At 43.5% G+C, this 20,460-nt stretch overlaps 1 protein-coding gene across 5 annotated transcripts in view; it reads right to left on the bottom strand.

Moving 5' to 3' along the window:
• Positions 1 to 4,250: 4,250 nt before the first annotated feature.
• IRF2 (interferon regulatory factor 2) overlaps positions 4,251 to 20,460 on the bottom strand; it is a 40,186-nt gene continuing 23,976 nt past the window's right edge. For all 5 annotated transcript variants that reach the window (XM_053940177.1, XM_053940181.1, XM_053940180.1 and 2 more), the window contains 5 exons: positions 18,556 to 18,602; positions 15,376 to 15,487; positions 12,360 to 12,524; positions 6,943 to 6,989; positions 4,251 to 5,596 (listed from right to left, as the gene is read on the bottom strand). In XM_053940177.1, the coding sequence (XP_053796152.1) occupies positions 5,285 to 5,596; positions 6,943 to 6,989; positions 12,360 to 12,524; positions 15,376 to 15,487; positions 18,556 to 18,602 (683 nt within the window). In that variant the 3' untranslated portion in view covers positions 4,251 to 5,284. The remainder of the gene's footprint in view (positions 5,597 to 6,942; positions 6,990 to 12,359; positions 12,525 to 15,375; positions 15,488 to 18,555; positions 18,603 to 20,460) is intronic.

Genomic DNA, 20,460 nt, shown 5'->3' with positions numbered 1-20,460 from the left:
CAGAGGCAGGCAGCGACGTCTTCTCTGTGGTGACCAGTGACAGGACTAGCAGGAGAGGCAGGAAGCTGTGTCAGGGAAGGCTTACATTGAATATCAGGCTTTTCACCCAGAGGGTGGTTAGGCACTGGAACAGGCTCCCCAGGGAAGTGATCAAAGCACCAACCTGACAGAGTTCAAGAAGTGTTTGGATAATGCTCTCAGGTACATGGTGTGACTCTTGGGGTTGTCCTGTGCAGGGCCAGGAGTTGGATTTCGATGATCCTGGTGGGTCCCTTCAACCTCAGGAGTTTCTATTATTCTATAGAATTAATTTTATATAATTCATTTTAGAAGAACCCTTTGAAATGCTCATGAAGAGGTCTTGTGTCAGTTTTGCTCATGCTCATAATTTACATTTTCCCTGTAAATTTTCCTCTACCAATAAACATCAAATGCTCACAAAGTCTCTCTGTGATATCAAGAAACTTGCGTCTCCAAACAGGAGTAGCAATATTCTCCCAAAATGCACTGAGCCATGGCACTGTAAGGCCTTACCAGCAAAACAGGAATTACCTCATTTCTCCAGAAAACTATGGCAAATGCCAAAGGAAGCTGCAAAAAGTTCAAATACAAGGATGAGTCACACGGCGTGTGCTGGGGCAGCGGAAGCCTTCAGGGAAATGGCTTTTAGGGAAAGCCACCTTGAATGGCGTCATCTGCAGCGTCCTCTGTCCTCATGCCAGCAGGGATGTGGCTGTGCACAGTGGGGTACCACAGCACCCCACGGGAAGATGCAGCACCCCCAGAGGCACTCGGGCTGTGCGGGTGGGTGGTGGGTGGGTGCACACTCAGGGCTGCTCCATGCCATGTTTTATGCAATCTGTGTGAATTGGTTTGTCCCCTTCCATCACATGGCTGTCCACTAGAGGCAAAAAGGCTTAGGTGACACAGTGGGCCATTTTGGTTCAAAATCCAAAACATAGCCTCCTCCTAGCACTACCCCAGCCGAAACCAGCACATTCTCCACTCCTTATCCCACACCATTTATGTCATGCTTAAGTCCCACAGTATTCAATACATCCTAATTAACCACCACCTCCTTCCCATCCTTTGAAAAATACACATATATCATTCCCTGAAAAATGTTCATAAAATGCCCATAAAGTGTCCACAGAATGTCCATTAAGTTCATTTAGTCCAAGACTTTGGCCCCAGCCAAAACCAGCAGAGTGCCTCAAGGGTGATGCAGGATCGAAGTACTCCCTACAGATGCCCAGAGCACTGCTGGAGGCTACTTAAGAGAGGATGAAAGCACCAAGTCATACCGCTGGGGAAAATTGGAGGGTGAGGCAAGGGGGGTTGGCAGGGCCCTATGGACTGATGGGGGAAGGGGGCAGGAAGGCAGCCAGGGAGGAGGGATAAAGGAGGACCAAACTGGAAAGGATATGAAGCAGACTCCAGCTGCAGGAGTCACACAGTGCACGTGTGAAACGCCTGAAACCTGGCTAAAGGAACCAAAGATGTGAAGGGAAGCCAAATGGAAAACAAAAATGAAGGCAAGAGGAGCTGGGCTGGGCTGCAGCAGCCCCACAAATACCCAGGTGGCTGCATGTGCACACAAATGCCATGACCACCTGGAAGCTTGACACAGCCTCCCGGGGTACTGAGACTGACCCCACCCCAGGCACTAAAATAGCTTTAACAACCATCAGCTCTTGAGGGCTTGCACCAGAAACAAGCTCACACCCCTGTTTATATGTCTATATTTTCTTGCCCTGAAGAGAACTGTATTCAAAAAAGTATCTCAGCTGCTGTATCTGACAGACCTGTGCCTTTTCATGTGCAACAGGAACAAAAAGTGACCTTTAAAATATTACAGTGACTTGTGTGGCAGTAATTTTTAAAGTCCTTAAAAAAAAAAAAAAAAAGGGTCAGAAAAAAAAATTGCCTGAGAGTAAAAATACTACCGAAAACTGAAACTTACCACCACTGACTGTGAGAGATAACATCTCTAAACGGGCACATAGCACCCGCCCAACTTCCTGCTGCTCCCCCACGTTTCAGGGCAGAAACTCGGAGGGGTTAATAACGCAGCACCTTGGCAAATCCCAATCCTTCTACCTGGTTTGGACACTTTAAAAGTTCACTTTCTCCTAAGAAACAGTCTGGAGAAACATATACAAAGGCACTAACTTTAAAGGGCAGGATGAGGTGTATAAATCAGCTGAGAAACCGTACCTCAAAAGAGCAGAGGGAATGAAGGCAGTACACAGCAGGCACTACCAGGTGTTCTCCAGAGAACAGCTACAGTGCAGAGGTCTGAGAGAGGTGCTTCTTACAAAATTAAAATAAAATCAGTGACTTGAATTCCTCTCCACTGCCTCTACAGCAATATTAGCCTGTATAAAACAAGGAGCTATTTCCACTGACATTTCACCTTCTTACACCAGTCCAAAATTAGATCTGAACACAAGTTCACCAAGAAGGCTGGGCAGTGCTTGGAGTTTTAATGGTGAGAAGCTTGGCAACACACCTTTTAGCTGCTGCTGAATTATTTAGATCATGGGTGTGTAATTGAGAGCAGAACTAGCCCAAAGGAGCTACCTATCAGCTACTCATCAAAACGTAATATACCAAACTTTGATAGGGCCTTCTGTGCCTTTGCTGAGTTATTTAAAGCTGCCACACACAGAAGAAAACCTCATTTGAAAAGCTGTAATGTACCATAGCTGAATTTCACGCATCCCAAGCCTTTGTGCAACTGCCTGTGCCTCCTCAGAAAGTCTGGGGTCCTGGGCAAAGCACTATTTGTGGTCCCCATGGTTTCCTTCCTCCCCACTACTATTTTCATTATTGTTGACAGAAACATCGTGCACCTGCTGCTGTTACTGCAGAGGTGGAAATCCCCCTCAAAGCACTCACCAGAAAGGTCATTGAGCTGTTTCTTCTGCTGTAGCATCAGCAGGGAGACAGTGCATCCTCTCTGGCTTAAGAAACACCCACACATGTGCCAGCACTCCCCTCACTAGCCCCTTGCAATAAATCCACTCGGCAAAAGTAATTAACAGACAGACGGCGAGAGCAGCTAACCTAAGGCAGCAGGGATGAAGCCAGCCTGGCCTGCCACCTGCACTACCAAGTGGGACGATGCCAGAAGAGGCACAGGGGCAGGGAGTGTTTCCCTGAGGCATCTAAGGAAGTGAGATGGGTGTACAGAGCATGGGCAGTGCCTTGGCCACAAGCTTTGTGGTAGCTGCACAGGGAGAGCCTGGCCCTTACCTGCCTCCCATCAGAGATTCTTGCAGGCGTCTCAGCTGAGCACATCACAGAATTGTACAAGGTTAACTTGGTATTGCTTGTAGTGCTAATGGACAGGCACCTGGTTCCCAGTGTTTCAGAGCTGAACTGAGAGTTATGCTATTAAAGGCTGGATGGCTTCTATGACTGTGCAAGCACAGGTAACAGATCTCCCTGTGACAAAGCCATTTTTGTGCATGTTATTGCACATCAGCCCAATATACTCTGCTCTCAGCTCACACACCTGTCAGGCTGGTATGAGAATGGTAATCACATCTGAAGGGCACTCTGTCCACATATTTTATGTACCTGAATCAATCTGTGTCACACCCAACCACTTTAAAAACTGCAAAAGGGTGAGTACTCTCAACTTCTGTCTGTGCCAGCCCAAAGTGCAGAGTGCTTTGCAATGGGCACAGCCTGCCCACCACCACAACCATGTGAGTCATTGTGCACCCTTTCTCAGATACACTACAGCTTTCCAGGAATCAGAACTTGCCATCATGCAGTTATGTTGAAAGCCCTGGACAATGCTAACTTGATTTCTGATTCATTCCATTAATTGGTTGAAACTGCAAAATGACATTTTTCCAGATAAGGAAGTGCAAGCAAGGGACATGGGGATCTATGAGGAACAGTGGAAGTATGGCTGAGCTTGCATTGGGTGGGGGATGGATTTTGACACGATCCCTTCCACGAGGTAACCTGTTCAAAGCACAGCCACAGAGTAACAGCTAAAGAGGTGCCCCAGCTCCCAACCTCTACATTTGAGGCTGAACTTGAACAAGTCACCTTTCAGTTCTAGTTGCTCTTTCCACCTTCAGCTGCCTCAAGCACAGCACTTCCCATTCTGTTAGATGGGTACTCCAGAAATTATAAAGGCAGCTTACACTAATTGCTCACTCTGAGAGGTCATATTCACCTATCAAACCCATGCCTTCTGAAAGATTAAAAATGAGAGACAAACAAGAGGGTTATTAAAAATTTAACTATATACCATATTTATTGTCAATCCACAGGATAATCTGATTGCTACATGAGCTCATAAAAGCTATTTCACCTTTACAAAATTAAAAAAAAATGTGCCACAAGGATGTCATAACTGCTGATAACCAAGGACTGAATCTTAAAATTATAAATTTTGCTGTAGAAAAGATTAAAAAAAATTATATTCACTTTAGAATTTTACTTTGAATAAAATATTCCCCTGTATAAAAAATAAAAAAGCTTGCTCTGGTTAGAATTAGAGTATTTTTCTTCTTTTTTAAATCTGGGAATTTGCATAATATCTCTGTAATAAGTTTCTTTTATTTTTCTATTGTACCACGCGGCATTCAAGCATAGCAGATTAGAAACAAACATGATGAAAGCAGTCTCAGAACGTATGAAATCCACATGGAAAGTTTTAGTTTCCTTTCCCTTCCTCTATTCTTTAAAGACACTTTAGCAAGAATAGCCTTGGAAAAGAATACAGGTGGAGAGGGACCTTCAATGTGCCATTAAGTAGAGCAAGGTAATAAAAGGCCTTTTGTAAGTGCTTTCTTAATAAGGTGCAGAAGCAGACTGCAACTTTGCTAGTACTGCACTATGTACAATATTCACAATAGATTTTTCTTTATTTAAAAATATTCCAGCTAGTTCACATTTTCTCTCCCATTCTGAGGCTTTCAGTTCCATCACAGCCTTGACAGCAAGAAGCGCAGCAGCACCACTTCCCTTGTGGTTGGTTGGTCCTCTTATGAAGCACTGGAACCTGTGAGTGGGCCAAAGTTCTTGGGTTCTTTTCCTATGTAGCAACCTTGGAAATATGGGTTCAGGTATACACACTGACTGCTGGAGTCCTGAGTTAAAAACACTCCGGCACTGGAGTCAGACACTGCAATGTTTTATATTGCCAAGGCTTTACCTTAGGGTTTGTCTCGTGTGCGTCAAGGGATGAACCTCTCCTAGAGAAACGTAAAATACAAAACCAAACAAAACAAAGCTAAAAAACCACACTGTCAAAGGCTTAGCAGCTCTTGACTCTTGATTGAGTGATGTCTGACGTTTTCTTGATGACGCTGGCCCGTGTCTCACGGTCTGGCTGGCTGCTGCTTGTGGAGGCTGTGGACACTACTTGTGGCAGAGGGATGTCTGGGAAAGGAGGCCAGGAGCTATTGTAAGGCAGTGGGCAGCTTTCTTCTTTGATGGTGACTTGGAGGTCAGGCTTGTTGGCTACAAAAGTTGCCATGCTGGGAAGCATATGAGAAGTGTTCCTCATTCCTAGATTGCTGAGATACTGTTTGCCTTCAATGTTTTTTTTCTGCCAATGAAGTCGTCCCTAGAAATGGGGGAAGAAAGGAAGACTGTATAAGAGAACACAACTTCGTGAAGTACTCCAAGTAACAAGATGAAAATAGGAATATCCACATATTGCATGGGAATTATCCCACCTCAAGGAGCCTGAGCCTCTAGCCACTGGCTTAGGATATCTTTGCTCTCAGCCATTTCTCCTTTTCTGATGTTATGTGCTTAAATTTTGTTGGCTCTCCACCACTCAAGAGGCACTACCTATAGATCCTCTGAATGGAAAATAAAGGCCTTATTCCCAGTATGCCAGCGACAAAAATGGATGGAGACATTTAGAACTCCAAATGGTAGTGTCTCCTCTGTTATCAGAGAGAGCATCTTCCTGCCAAGAGGCAGGCACAGAGACCCAACACTACCCAAGCTAGCAATACAGGTGAGGCTGCTGGGAAACCACTGTCACTTGACAGTGCATCCCTCATCACAGGGAAGAAGTTCATCGAGGGAAGATGAACATCCAGTTGTTTGCCCACCACAGATGCTGCAATGGCATGTTCTGTTGAAGGAGGTCTGTGGAGTCACTACTGGCAGTCTACAGATGGGCACCACCCCAGCACAGGCACCAGAGACCAGGTGGGTTAGCCGTGTTGTTATACAGATGCATAACTGCTAATCCTCCAAGAAGGAGGATTCAGAGAGCCTTTGGTGGGGGACACAGCAGGAGAGAGCTTTGCAAAAGGCCTTATGCAAAAATACAGCTGGAGCACAGGGCATCCAAGAGCCCTCAATGAACTTTACTTGTCTTTTAAGTACACATGGAGATTGGTAGGTCTGGCACCTTGATGGCAGCCCCAAAATAAAAGGCAAGTGGTGTTTTTGTATATGTGCAGTTCAGGCTATTCCCCATGGATTCCTTTCACCCAGCAATAGCCAACTGACTGCTCAGGAAAGCTTTCTGCCCCACCTACCTCAAACATTATTTCAGTCATAAGTCTAAGCATTTCCTCCAGTTATATGAGTTCAAGTGCCATTTAAGGAAAAGTGAGCGAGCTTTCAACCAAGATAAAATACTCACTACCCAGCAACATCAATGCATCATGTTAACATACTAGCTGGCACTGTTGATGGCACTGCAGAACATCTTATTATGCAAATTAATCTTGTAGTTTGGACAGATGAGGAGAAGTTAATTTGTAGAGATATTAATTCTCTAACAATCATCCAAATGTCTGTATCCCCTGAACCTTCCTGGTCTGCTCTTCTCCCCTAGCTATTACCAAAATGAATATTCCATGGGTAGACAGAGTTGCAATAGAGAAGGGAGATAAATACCTCAGGGAGACCTTGACCCAAACTGCTAAAAATCCAGAAAGCACTTACCTCTGCATTTTCTTCATCGCTTGGAACGCTGTCAGTTGTTTCACTTTCTGTCAAACAAAATAGAAACAAAAATGAAACTCATGCCATGCTATCTATAGTAACAAATTCCAGCTCAAGAGGCCTGATGTATGTCCAAGTGGAAGCAAACAGAATCAAGTCAAACAACCAGAAAACAATGGAGAAGTGTGGATATTCTCAGCTCAGTCAGAGAGAAAGAGAAAGGTTTTCTAACCAGGCAAGAGCCTGGGAAGCAGTTGGGAAAGAATGTAAATAATTCTCTAATCTACCTTGTTATTCACATTGTTTATAGATATGTTCTGCCTCTATGCACCATTCACTGCACACCAATGGTGTGGGATGTTTTTACTCTAAGACCAATGAAATTAGTCTTCTCGATGTTCTCTGTATATAGAGCGGTGCATTTGAAATAAATCACTTCATTTTCTTTGCCTTCTAATGTGGAGGTCTCTGTTCCTGTCCTGCTCAACGGCGTCAGAGAAGCATGGAGACCCTGCCACAGCAGGATTAGACAGCACATCTGCCTTGAACAGCTGGGGTAAATTCACATGGTTATCACAGTTAACATGTCTATATTCTGGAAAAGACAGCAATAGAGAGGGAAGAAGTAGATTTGTGCTTTCTGGGAAGAATCTCCAGCAAGCAGGGGATGCCCCCTTTCCCTTTCCCCTCTACAGCCACTCCAGGCCCTGCAATGGACAAAGTTCTGTCCAAATCTTTATCTCCCAGCAAAATCAGTAACAACTCCATCCTAGAGAAGATAAATGTGGTTTTGTTTCATGAACTGTTATTTCAGCCTGCCACCTCAAGGTCTTGTTGTCACTTCTGGGGCTTTATTACTGTTGATACACTCTGGTACAGTTGGTATAGTTTTGCTTTTGCTACCACTCTCCAGCCTGTTTCTCAACCCTCCACCCCCAACTTGAGCAAGTGGCAATAGAACAGTCTCCAGCCCCATAACCTCCCCCTACTGCACATGGCCTCCCTCACCCTCATCACTTGAACCAGAGCACAAATACAGGAGTACAGTTCCAATGGGACAGCCATCCTCCTGCAGCTGCAGCCCTCCCTTGAAGAAGAGCCCTAAATCCAGGAAGTTTCACTGTATTTTCAAGCCTACATGTGCCTGAAGACACATCTCCTATCTGTCTGAGGGTCAGACACATCTCCCTCCTGTCTGAGGGTCAGGCTCCTGGCCCATGAGTGGTTGAGACTGCTGTGCCTCAGATACCTCTGAGACAGGGCAGAAACCCCTCTTTTCAGTCTGCAGTGATGGCTGCTGCCTTCAGCACAGCCACTGGTTCCCCAGACTAATCCAGTGGAGGCCTGGACTGCAGGTTTCCTTCAGCTTGTGGGGTTTTGAACCACTGTGTCCTGTTTCCTGTGAGGATAACCCTAGGCATCCATCAGGATACCAACACTGCAACCCCCACAGCAGGGCTGCACAGACAGGGCTTATCCAAAGGAACACAGAAATCACACAATTCAAGGAATGATGTGATGAATTACCATAGCAGGCAAGAGGGCTCTGAAGCCCCAGTTTTCACTCTCAGCTCTGTGTTATGCATTTTAGTCCACGCAAACTGCTTTGCACAGTCCCTGCAACTCTGCCTTCCCAAAGAGCGATCTCATGCTCTGCACTGGACATGAGTGCTAAGAGTGCACAGATCATGCCTTGTGGATTGTGCCCCTGCACATCTTCAGAGAGACTGGCAGTGCCTTGCCATCCTCTCAAGGCTTGGCTAAGCATTAGGTTCAGGCAGAAGCCTGTAAATCAATGGGCTGTACCACTGTTCCAGACCCCAGGATCTAAACTATACTTAAAATCCTTTTACTCCAGCCCAGCTACTCCAGACTGCTGCTTCCAAAGCCAGCACCTCTCCTGTGCCAGAGTCTCCACAACAGTGTGCAGTAAGCAGAGGAACAGTCCAAAACATTAAATCTAACTGCAATGCCCTGTGAAGCTAATGCACTGCAGGGCTTCTCCTTCACTGACCCAGGCAGAGAAAGTTGTGCCAATGTGACTAAGCTGGCTAATTAAGCCATACTGGGGGGAGGAGAGGAAAAACTAATCCACACAAAGGAGAAACAGCCCTGAAGACAGAATCAATAGAAGGAATCCACATAGAGACAAGTAACAGATATTCCTTGACATGAAGAAGCGTGTCACAACAAAAACAGAGTGATGCAGCTGAAAAGGAATCCATCCTTGGTGTTTATACTTAACAAAATGCTGAGTAAGAGATAGCACTATAGTTAGCAAAGCCAGGGAAGCTGGCCATGCAGGCATGGAAAGTTAGAGAGGTTATTTCTATCAAGAAGGGTATTTGAATCAGTGTCAAACACAACAGGCGGTTGACAACAGCCTCGGTAATAAAAACCAAAAGGACTTCATAGACATCAGCGGATATATGAAAAAACTCACGCCATTTGCCTGAGTAACCTCAGAAAGGAACCAGAGGTGTTTTGAAATAAACCAGATTTATGGAGGACAGCTGACATATCTGGCTACTTTTTTTGGTTGTTGTTTTAGACGAGCTCAACTAACTGTTCCTGCACAGCTGTTATGGTCATACTCTTTCCTGCCATTCAGCCAGTAGCACCTGACAGAGCAAACCCACAAGCACAAGGCCAAGGTTCCTGTGGCTCTATACAGGTCTGTGTGGAGCAAGACAAAGCAGAAATAGTCACATGAGTGTCATAGAAATTTCAGAGTTCTAACACACAGACTCCTGTCCTCGCTCCACCCTCAAGAGCAAATACCTCCTTAAAAAAAAAAAAAAGTGGTTCATAGAACAATTCAGGCTGAAAGGGACCTCAGAAGGTCTACAGCCCAACCTCTTGCTCAAAGCAGGGCCAGCTACAGGACTAGATTAGGTTGCTTGGGGGCTTCTCCCTTCAGGTCTTGAAAACTTTTGAGGATGGAGGCAGCACAACCTTTCTGGATTTCCTGCACCACTGCCTGACTGTCCTTGTGGTAAAACAGGTGATACTTTTTCTTATATCCAGCTGGACCATATTTTTTGGTTTCAATTTAGCCTGCAGTTTCTCACCCTCCTACCACGCATTCCTGTGCAGTGCCTGGCTCTGCCTTCTCAGGAAGATCTCTGCAGTAGAGGCAACTGCTATGAAGTCCTCAAAACCATCTCTTTTCCAGGCTGAACAAGCCCCAGTCCCTCTATCCTCTCATAGAGTGAGAGTCCATGCCCTGTGTAGCCCTTCTCTGCCCTTGCTCCAGTTTGTGTGTATGTTTCTTGGTCTGGGGAGCTCAATACTGGATGCAGTACTTTTAAAGTAGCACAACTAGTGCTGAGTAGAGGAGGATAATCACTTCCCTAGATCTACTGGCCAAGATCCTGAAAACTGGTGGCCTTCTCTGTGGCTGAGGTGCTCTGGTGTCTCACACTCAGCTCACCGCCTACCCACCTTTCTGCAGAGCTACTCTCCATACCATCAGCCCCAGCCGCTATTGCTGTAAAGTTCTCTTCCTTCCAATACACAGGACTTCACATGTGCCCTTTCAAAATTTCATAAGGTTTCTGCTGACCCATTCCTGCAATCTCACCAGGACTCTCTGGATGATGGCTCTGCCCTCCAACATATCGACTGGTGCGCCCTATTTGTTGTCACCTGTGAAGTTCACAAACATCTTCAATATATCTTCTGTTCATCAATACATTAAATGAGACTTGTCCCAGGACTTGTCCCTTGCAGTACTTGATTTCCATCTGGCCTCTAGCTACAGTAGCCAGTATCATCAAGAGCTATCTTGAGATGTACTCAAAAACATGCCAATGGCATGCAACTCTGTTATCTGAGTTTTGGGCTAGCAGGTCCAGGTATAAGTTAGGACAACTGAAGGCCACCAAGGTACTAAGACAGTGTAAGGGGATATCAGAAGTACTTCAGTCATCCTTCATTTTCCTTATGCAGGCTGGTTGCAATGACCTTAGGGCAGGTAGGTTATGATTTTCTCATGTCAAGGTGGTCAGCAGCCCATCCTTCTCTATCATTCCAGTCCAAGAAACCACTATGACTTCCAGACCAAGACAGTGACTTCTGTTTGCATTTCTAGAATTTACATCCTATAGCTGAAGATAAAAGATTGCATCATTGTCATGTTTGCATAGATGGAAAAGTTTTCCAAGACACATTTGTAAAGAGGAAAGATGTTTCAAAGGCCCTTGTCTCCCTTCTGCTCATAAATTTAAGCACTCTCATATCTCCCTGCCTTATGCTTTGCAAAGGTCTTCTAAATTCTAAATCTTTGGTCATTGCAGACTAAACATGTTGGGAAGCATAGTCATTTATCAACATGTGTGAGACTAACAGTGGAGACAATCCAAAAGAACATCATACTATTCACTTGGTCCCAAAGATAAAAATTACTAAATACATACTTTATAAAAATGTGTCTGGAAGAAATTTCAGCCTAATAAGTCAAAGGCAAAACCACGTGTAAAATAATAAAATGCACGGAGAACTATTTACACTTAAATTTGCCTTAAAATGTGACATTTGTGTTTCTACCCAGTCTCCTAAAGCTTGCAAATTAGCACCATGTTAAAACAGAAAGGATCTGAAACTTCTTCTACTTTCAAATGTGGCTTTGTCCTGCTTCCTATGAAATAAGACTTATATGATTATGGGACCTCTATATAGTATGCCCACGCGTACATTTGTGTCTGTTCTCCCCTAGAAACTTCTGAACACACTGTTAGACTTGGATAAGGGATAAATGAGTGCTAAAGACTTCCTAACAGTTATATGAAAATAAGAAGCCAGATGAAAAGGGAAACCATAACCACCCTCACAGGGAGTAGGGGGAAGCCGGTTATCTCATCCTCTTTTTAGGTATCAGAGAATCCAGATGGCAGGCAGACGTTGGAAGCCAGATGTCCACAGCTCTGCTGCTTGAAAGATCACTTGTTATCAGTCACTACATGGCTCTTCTAGTCTGCAGCAAGACAGACCCACTCCCCCTGGGCCCTCAGCTCCATATCTGCATACATACCATCAGTGCAGCCCTTAGCACTGCACACTGTGCTAGACACTGAGTAAACATAGAGCAAAAAAGACCTTTGATCTTTAGCAAGGCAGAGGGCATGTCATTTGTACCACTGAAAATCCCCCTCTAAAAGATCTCTGCATTAAAGTTCTTTTTCCATTACTCACAGGCTAAAACCTGTAGCTCACATTTCCAAACTCAGATCTGTCAAGTTGTTTCCCAAGGAAATGAGCAGAGGACTGTGCATTTTTGAGTTTCATTAACAATTCAGAAGGCAGATGAGTATGCATTTCTGAATCCTCTTTAGTTGGCCTGGAAGAGCCCTCGTTCCCCCAAGTGTCTTCCCAACATTTCCAGAAAAAGGAGTGTAAAGAAACACTAAGTTGCTTACCTGCATAGGATGAAACAGGGGAGATCTGTAGAGGGTACAGCTGGCTCATGCTGAGGGGCTGTTCATCACTTTCTGTTGTCACCTCTACCACCTGACAAACATCAGGAGGGTTGGCAACTATCACCTGCTCCTCACTGCTGCCATCAAGGTGTGGCTGTCCAACAACTTGGGATTAGAAACAAAAAAAGTGATTACTGACAAAATCTCAACCCTGTTGAACCTCTAAGAGCCTGTTTGGTATCTGAGTCTTCAATAGTTTCAGCACTTTTTTCCATGCCCACCACCTGCTTTCAGGGGATATAATTTTCAGTGACAGTTCTAAAGGAAATCTGCAATCCTCAATAAGCAAGCTGTAAACCACCCCATGGCCTCTGAATGCTCTAATGTAAACTATACAACAGAAGACCAGAACCAGCATGCAAAAACCTGGCCACGGGGTCAAGCAAAACACTGTGGGACTCTGATGTACATATGACATAATCTATGAAAAATTTCTGCTCCAGACAATATGGCCAGTCACTGACCCTGTCAATGCCATCGATGGTATGCAGAAAATAAATTTGTACCTGCAATCCCCATGATCTGTGACAAAAAGCTACAGTTTGGTTAGTTATTAACAGAGGTGTTTCCTATTCCCCCAGGCACATGATATTTAATACCAAAAGAGCACATGAAATTTCATGTCAAAGGAGCATTACTTATTCCTACAATGTGAAGCAACCATGGATGCTTTCCAAGTGTCCTGAAACGCTTTGCAGATATTAGTTGTTCTGCACTACAACCTTTTGAAAAAGGTTGACAAACCAAGGTACCAAGAAGTTACTGAGCAAAGCAAAAGTATGGTAAAAGCCAGAATTTCACTCATCTGAAGCTGCTTGACAGAATTTCCTCTGTCTTGTACAACTCCTCCTTTAATCCCAGCTGTATGAACACATGACAAATGCATTAATCCAGCCCAGAACTGAAAGCCAATGAGTTAGATCAGAAGAATGCACAGGGATGGAGCCATCCCAGAGGATGGCTAACCTGAAACCATGGTTACCCAAGAGAAAGACTCTAGATATTTTTTCACTGAACATAAAGGAAACAATAGCCTAAATTCTGTACAAACACAATGCTATGTTGTTCAAACAGTCCATTTTCTTCTAGACCCATGTAGGGAAAAACATGTAGGCAATGAAATACAACAGATCTTGCAATTTTTCAGTTAAGTAACCTGAATATACTAATTATTAAATTTGAAAAAGTCAAAAGATAGCATCTATTCCTGCATGAACTACGATAAATAAACATGAATGCACATGTCCATACAGACAATCCACTCCTGCATTCTATCTTTAGACAGGGCTTTTTGAAAAAGAAAAGTGACAGGTGTTTTTCCCAGGGAAAAGATGCATATTATTTTGCTTTGTGAAGTGCCAGGTAACCACTGGAAAATCTTCAAAACTTAGATGTGTATTTTAAGAAACAATGCCAGCATAGAAAAAATTACATACATACCAGATAGACTTTTTTAAAGTTGATCACTACAATTACTACAATTACTACAATTATGTTTCAGATATTTCATTCCCCCTTTATTTCACCTTTCCTGGTTCTGAAACAACCAGCTTTTATTGAGTGTGGTGAGAATGGTGCAAGAGCACACAGAGTTAATTTATCTGGGAGAGACGAATATTGTGCAACCCACTCAGGGTATGAGCAGGCCATCTGCGCTGTTTTATCTCTTTCCTCAATACCTGACAAACTTTTACCCACCCTGAGAGATAAAATGCACAGCAAAAACTACTTCTCACTTGGGCAATATGCCACAGTTTCCAATGAGCAGCACGTATGTCAGAAACTCTGCAGGTGCTGTTTGTCTTTCATCCCCTCCAGCTGATTTCCTGTCTTTCTGCAGAACAATTCTATTTTACCTTTTCCTCCCTGTTTACATTAAAATCCTTCCTGCAATCCTAAATAACAGCTTCTTTCTCCAGTCTGGATAAGGCAGCACACCTCACATCTCAATAATTAAACAACACTGGATGACAGTTCCCTACCTGATCCTCAGTCAGTGAACAGGAAGCACTAATAGCACTATGGTGCTACTCCTTCAAGCTGTAACAGTAGGAGCATGTTCTAATATTCTTACAAAGCAACAGCTGATTAAATGAACTGCCATAAAGAGAGTAAAACTACTCACAAACTCCTCAGCCACACAAGTACTTCAGGGGAATGACTATGCAAAGCCCTGTGACCTAAGAAATGGGGATCGAAAATAGTCACTGCACCTGATTTCTGCCATCTCTCCAAGCAGAATACTAAAATATTTATCATATTTAAAAGTGGAATTCTAGACAAAATGGTATGTGGGTCATGCTATTAGGAGCTCTTGCTGCAATGACAACCTTAGCCAAAAAAGAGCTGTCAAAGCCCAGTCCAATTATTCTACTGAGGATCAATTATTCACATGCTGAGATGACAGCTAATTTCTAATGTACTGGTTTCTAAATGCAGTCTTTGATGATCCTTTTCGTTAGCTCAGTGACGTTAAAAACTATCTCTGCTACTGAGGTGTCAGTGAAAAGAATCAAGTTCCTACATTTTGCCTGCTGGTTTGAACTCCCAAATAAAATGCTATTCTATACAAACCTCTGCTTTAAGCAATGGGAAACTGCCATCTGACTGCAGTTTAACTCCCAGGTGACATTGGCTGCAATCTCCTCATGGCTGAGGACTACCCTGTGGAATAAGCCCCCACCATGAGAAGCCAGCTAAGAGTGCCTGTAAGTGCTTTACTCTCAAGGGAGCCACCCCAGTGGCACAGTACTGCTCACTGTCTCTGCAAGGGGTGGGGCTGGCCTGCAACCACAATCTTGCACGGCCTAGGCTACTGAGAAATGGGTCTACCTGACTGCAACCGTGCCATTCCCTGAAATGCAAAATGCTGATGGAAAGATAAGTCAGGCACACCAAAAAGGTTTTTTAAGTCACCTGTGTGCTTAGTATGTAAAAAAAGCATAGCAGTACTTACCTACAAAGTTCACTGTACTGTCAACTTCATTTTTTATACTGGAGGACAGGAAATAGTCAGAAGTGACAGCATTTAGCCCATTCATCCCAAAAGATGATTCAACTGGCTCTTGCTAGAATGAAAACAGTACAGTTGGGTCAGGATTGCTTTATTTTAGGAGATAGTTCATCTCTTTGTTCTGAGGTGGTAATAAATCCCATGACTTCTGCCTGCCATATACCCCCTGCTTTCTGCAAGACACTGTCTTAGAACAAATATTTCTCTGAGGAGAAGCCTGAGACAAATTCATTTCCAAATCTTGTTCTTTGAAATGAAAACTATTTTTAATTTTCAAATTTAGAGTAAGCCTTCTGAGAGCAAGGAAGTAGTAAGCTATTTACTACAAGAGATTAACATTTGAAACAAACAAGGAAGAAACACTGCTTGAAAACAGTACTCTATTTAACAGTCACCCTCAGTCCCTTCCAAATATGCTCTATCTCTTTGCACTCTCTAAAAGGAAGCCTTAGTTTCTAAGTACAGCAATTACTAAATTCTAGCCTTAATTTTTCTCTATAGCAAGCCTGAAAGCAAACCAAAGTGTTTACACTAAATACAACCTTTTAGATCACATCATAAACATTACCACAGGGCAACAGCATTGGAAAACACCACCTGTTCTACACAGACCGAGCTTTCCATAAGATGCCTCTCTGTAAGCCTGATACACTTGAGTGGGAATAAAAAAAAAATCCCTTCAGAGTAGACACCAAAAAATTAATTCAATTTACTCAGGATTTCTTTAAAAAGATTATTCTACACGTGCAACTTCCTCTCCAGTATTAACTCTCTCATAGGTTTATTGGTTACAATGTCTAAAGTCTACTGCTCTTACTCTACCAGCCCTGCAAGGCTGCAAGTTGTCCTCTGCTTGCTGAAGCAGAGACACCCACAGAGAGGTGCAGAGCTGTCCACACCATGCTCATTTTCACTGCTCTAAAGCATTTCATCAAAGGCAGGGCAAAGGTAAGCCTCAGGACCTGCAGTGCCAGCCCATCCCAGTACTGTTGAACTGTTATCTTTGGGACAAAATACTGGGGGCACTGTGATAGGTTTTTTCTGGATGTCACATGCTGTGATTGTGATCTACTCAAAAAGCATTGTCACTTCAACACAAGCACCTTCCCAGACACTAAAGCAAGGTAAACATGCACCCTGTCGCAACATTCCTCGGCACATCAGAAGGGTGGAGAGTTAAGTGTTAATGGCAGCTAGATCTTTGATGAGATGCACCAGTTGTGCTGGCCCATAGGTCAAAGACTTCAAGAGCTTAAAAAGATAAATTAGCTGCTATTGATCCATTGAGGGTCACAACTGCAGAGACAGGTTAGGGCTGCACACTGGAGCCTTGAGTATCTAGTGCTGTTTGCTTTAATTCACAGCAAACACAGCAGCCCCTATGGAAATACTATGCATGAAGCACTTGCTCAACTTTTTTGAGGATTGATTACAGAGAAGTTTATTTAGTAGCCCCTTTCAAGCTTCAGAAACAAATATGCATCTTAGAACTCAGGTGATGGTGCCAGATCCACAAAGAGACTTGGATACTGGCACAGTTGGTGTTAAATCACCTGAATTTTCAGTGTTCAGATGTCTAGCGTAAGCTAAATGCATAGAGAAAGATGTTACTGGGATTTAAAAAAATATCTCTCAATGTGGAGCTGCATGGTCTAAAGGATACATCTAGGATAAGGTAGAAATTCGGCCACTGCAGTTACCAGGCAAATTGTGGAGTAGCCTCCCACTGGGCTCCACTAAAAGACATTTTTCAAGGTAACCGTAAGGCGTTCAATTCAAAACATGCAACTTGGATCTCAGGAATTCTCATCACCAAGCAAAGCAATTGTAAGAAGCTTTCATGCTCAGAAATGTGCATTTGCTTTAATTCACTTACTACCCTTCACTACTACAGCCTTCAACATTCAACAATCAGCCTAAGAGTGGCTGAGTACGGGAAGAGCACCTCTTCAAATCCAGGCTAGCCACTGCACACATCTGTCACAATGGGGGAACAGACAAGAATACTACCTGGCCCCAGCTCAGAGCCACAAGAACTAACAGGAGGTATCACTGGTAGGAAGGTGTATGTGCTGGCACACTGCTCTGCTCTGACCAAAGCAGTTTTACTGGCTCCCTCTAAACATCAGCTACCACTTGGTAACAAGCACACGTGGCTGTATAAGCCAAGCAGGATAGTTACAAAGTGGTTCCTTTAAGACAATTTAAAAGTCACACCATTCTGAGGTGTAACTGCACAAGTCACAACTGCTGTGGCAGCACCTGCTTTCCAAACCGTTTCAGTGGAGCACTTTTTCCCACATTTCTGGGTTCACCTGGCCCCGAGAATCTCCTGGCCAGAGGCTGCAGAGCCTGAACCCAGGCATGAGTGGCACAGCCCTTCACAAGTGAGCAGCAGGGGACCGATCTGTCCTTGCACTGTAGCACAGCTGCTACACACAGCCCAAGGACACCAATTTTACTGAAAGCTGAGAGTCTGAAATCTCTGAGGTTTGTTTTTTCATTAAAAAAATTGAAGGTGGACTAGCTCCTGCTGGTGTGTAATACTGACCACCTCCCAGAGGCCCTTGGCAGAGGTGTGAAAGCCAGGAAATACCATGCCTCGCAGGGACAGCAGACATCAGTCTGGGCCCACGCTCTGAACAAGCAGAAATCTCAGGCTGCAACTGAAGAGCTTTACAACTGAGGCCTTGTAACAGACAAAGCATGAGCACAAGGTGCAGCTCTGACCCTTGCCTAAATGAAAATGAATTTCCAGTGCTTTACATACAGAAATTAATTGCTCCAAAAGGTAGCTCCATTGTTCAGAAGCATTCCTTCCCTAATTACTGTATTTCTCCTTACAGAGACAAAGAAATGGCAAATGTATAGCGGACTGCCAGTTTTCCAACCTCCAGGCATTGTAACACAAGGGCTGTGTCCATTGATGACGTAAGTCAGGGCTTTAACAGCCTTCACATTTCAAAAAAAAACCAACCCCAAGCATCCTGGCTAACTGTAGTTACTTAACCAAACCACAAGCATTTGCAAGTACCCACCACAATATACTGTTTGGGCTGTTAAAAAATATTTGCCACAGATTGTATCCACAAGCTCTTGCACCATTAAATAGACACTTTTTACCTTAATTTGTTTGAATTTGTCATCCTTCTCAGATTTCGTCTTTTTTCCTGCAACAACAGAAGGAAGATTTCATAAAGTCCTGTGTGCCATGAGTTAGTTATCCATCACATTTTCTGTATTCACCAACAAATAGCCACAAAATGAGCCTCAAAATGGCAGGACTTCCTAGCAAAGGGAGAACACATTTTGCTTAATTTTACCCTTCCCTTAAGGCCTGGGCAGCAAAAAATTCACCTTGAACGCACTGGCTTTGTGTTTCTTTTTTAAAAGGCTACAAAAGAGAGCCACTGTGGGACCAAGGAAAGCAACTGCAGTCAAAAAATCAAAGTGAAAATATGGAAGAATGACAAATTAAAAAACAAGGCCTGTGAAAAAAAAGAAAGGGGGAGAAAATATTCTTAAAGGGAAGAAAAATCAAAATATATGCCTCATCACATTTCTGACGTTTTCTCTGTAGCTACAGGAAAAGGGAGATTGTTATTGATTTTATGTGAAAAGAGATCACAATAAACTTCAACCAATATTTTTGTAAATAGTTGCAAGCTGATAGGGAAATACATAATACAATTCATGCAAAAGTGGTTTATGCAATCATGCTGGGCTTTGAAATCCCAAAAATCATACTGCATGTGACCCTCACAAAATGTCATGCACCTTGGCAGACCCCAGTGCTGCTGCCCCTGCTCTGACCTGATGTAGAAGCTCAGACTTGCTGGTGCAAGCTCAGCTCTGCCCCAGTGCTAGCACAGACATGTCCCAGGAGCTCTTCCCATCTCTACTACATGATACCACAGAAAATTAGAAACGTTTGCAGCCAGATTCTTTTGCTCCTACATGTGTTTAGCCACATGACACAAAAAAAGGGCATGTAAAAATATATACGAGGCCCAAACTATGTCAGGGTTTTACAGTAACTGGACTTTCTGCAGAATCTTCTTCTACCACAGACCCTATTCCCAGAATCTCAGCTTTAAAGATGAACTTTTCTATCTCCTACACAAATCTACTGCCAGGAGACATGTTATGGTCCAGGGGAATGGGCCTAAACAAAATACACTATTGACAAGAGACTGGAAACAGTTTCAAAATAAATGTTCTACCTTTTGCACATTGATCTCCCTTTCACAGTATGATTCTGCCCCAAAAATGCCATGGTTCATAATTTCCAGTCACACTGACCTTAAACTGAAAATCTGCCTTTCACTTCTCAATCTAAGAGAGTAGCAAACTGTAGCTACAGGTGTTAGAGGAACACCATGTGTTTAGTTTATAGGTTACCTTTTCATCCAAAATTCTAGACAGCACAGGATACCAGAGGACTAAGGAAACCATTGTTCTACTGCATAAACCAGTTAGGAAGCCATATGAAAGCTAATGAGCCCTAAATAAAGCAATGCTTCTACTTTGAAAAAAACCAAATACTTAAGAGATTGTCCTGGTGGTTAGGTCTTCTCCTGGCAGGCAGGAGATTTAATTCCTAAATTTGGGGATTCAGACCTTTCCCATTTCACCATCATCATGCTCTGTGGGTTGGTTTTTCATGGTCTTTGTAACTAACAATGTGGTTTCGTGCTTTAATGTTCTGAGTGAGTGTACTGCTCTCACTCAGCTCAAGACAGAGCCAGTTTAATTGTACCCTTGCTTGAAAAAAGATACCAAAATGTCTGCCACCATATTCTGAATGACCCCTACTGAGTTAAATGTGTTGAGCTTTAATACCCCCTAATCATATTCTTTGACTGAAGGAGACCTGGGAGTAGATTCTGAACACAACTCCATCAGGTTTAACAGACAAATATCAACAGCTTGGGGGTATTGCATCTCATTGATCCTCTCTTCTGAATGCAGCCCATTTTTCATACAGTCCTTCGTAAGTTCCAGTCATTTCCCAGCCAGCCAGGGCAC

This window comes from Vidua chalybeata, chromosome 4, assembly GCF_026979565.1.
Source record: "Vidua chalybeata isolate OUT-0048 chromosome 4, bVidCha1 merged haplotype, whole genome shotgun sequence".
NCBI lineage: Eukaryota > Metazoa > Chordata > Aves > Passeriformes > Viduidae > Vidua > Vidua chalybeata.
The sequence above is the reverse complement of the archived record's forward strand: the minus strand, read 5'-3'. Positions and strand labels throughout refer to the sequence as shown.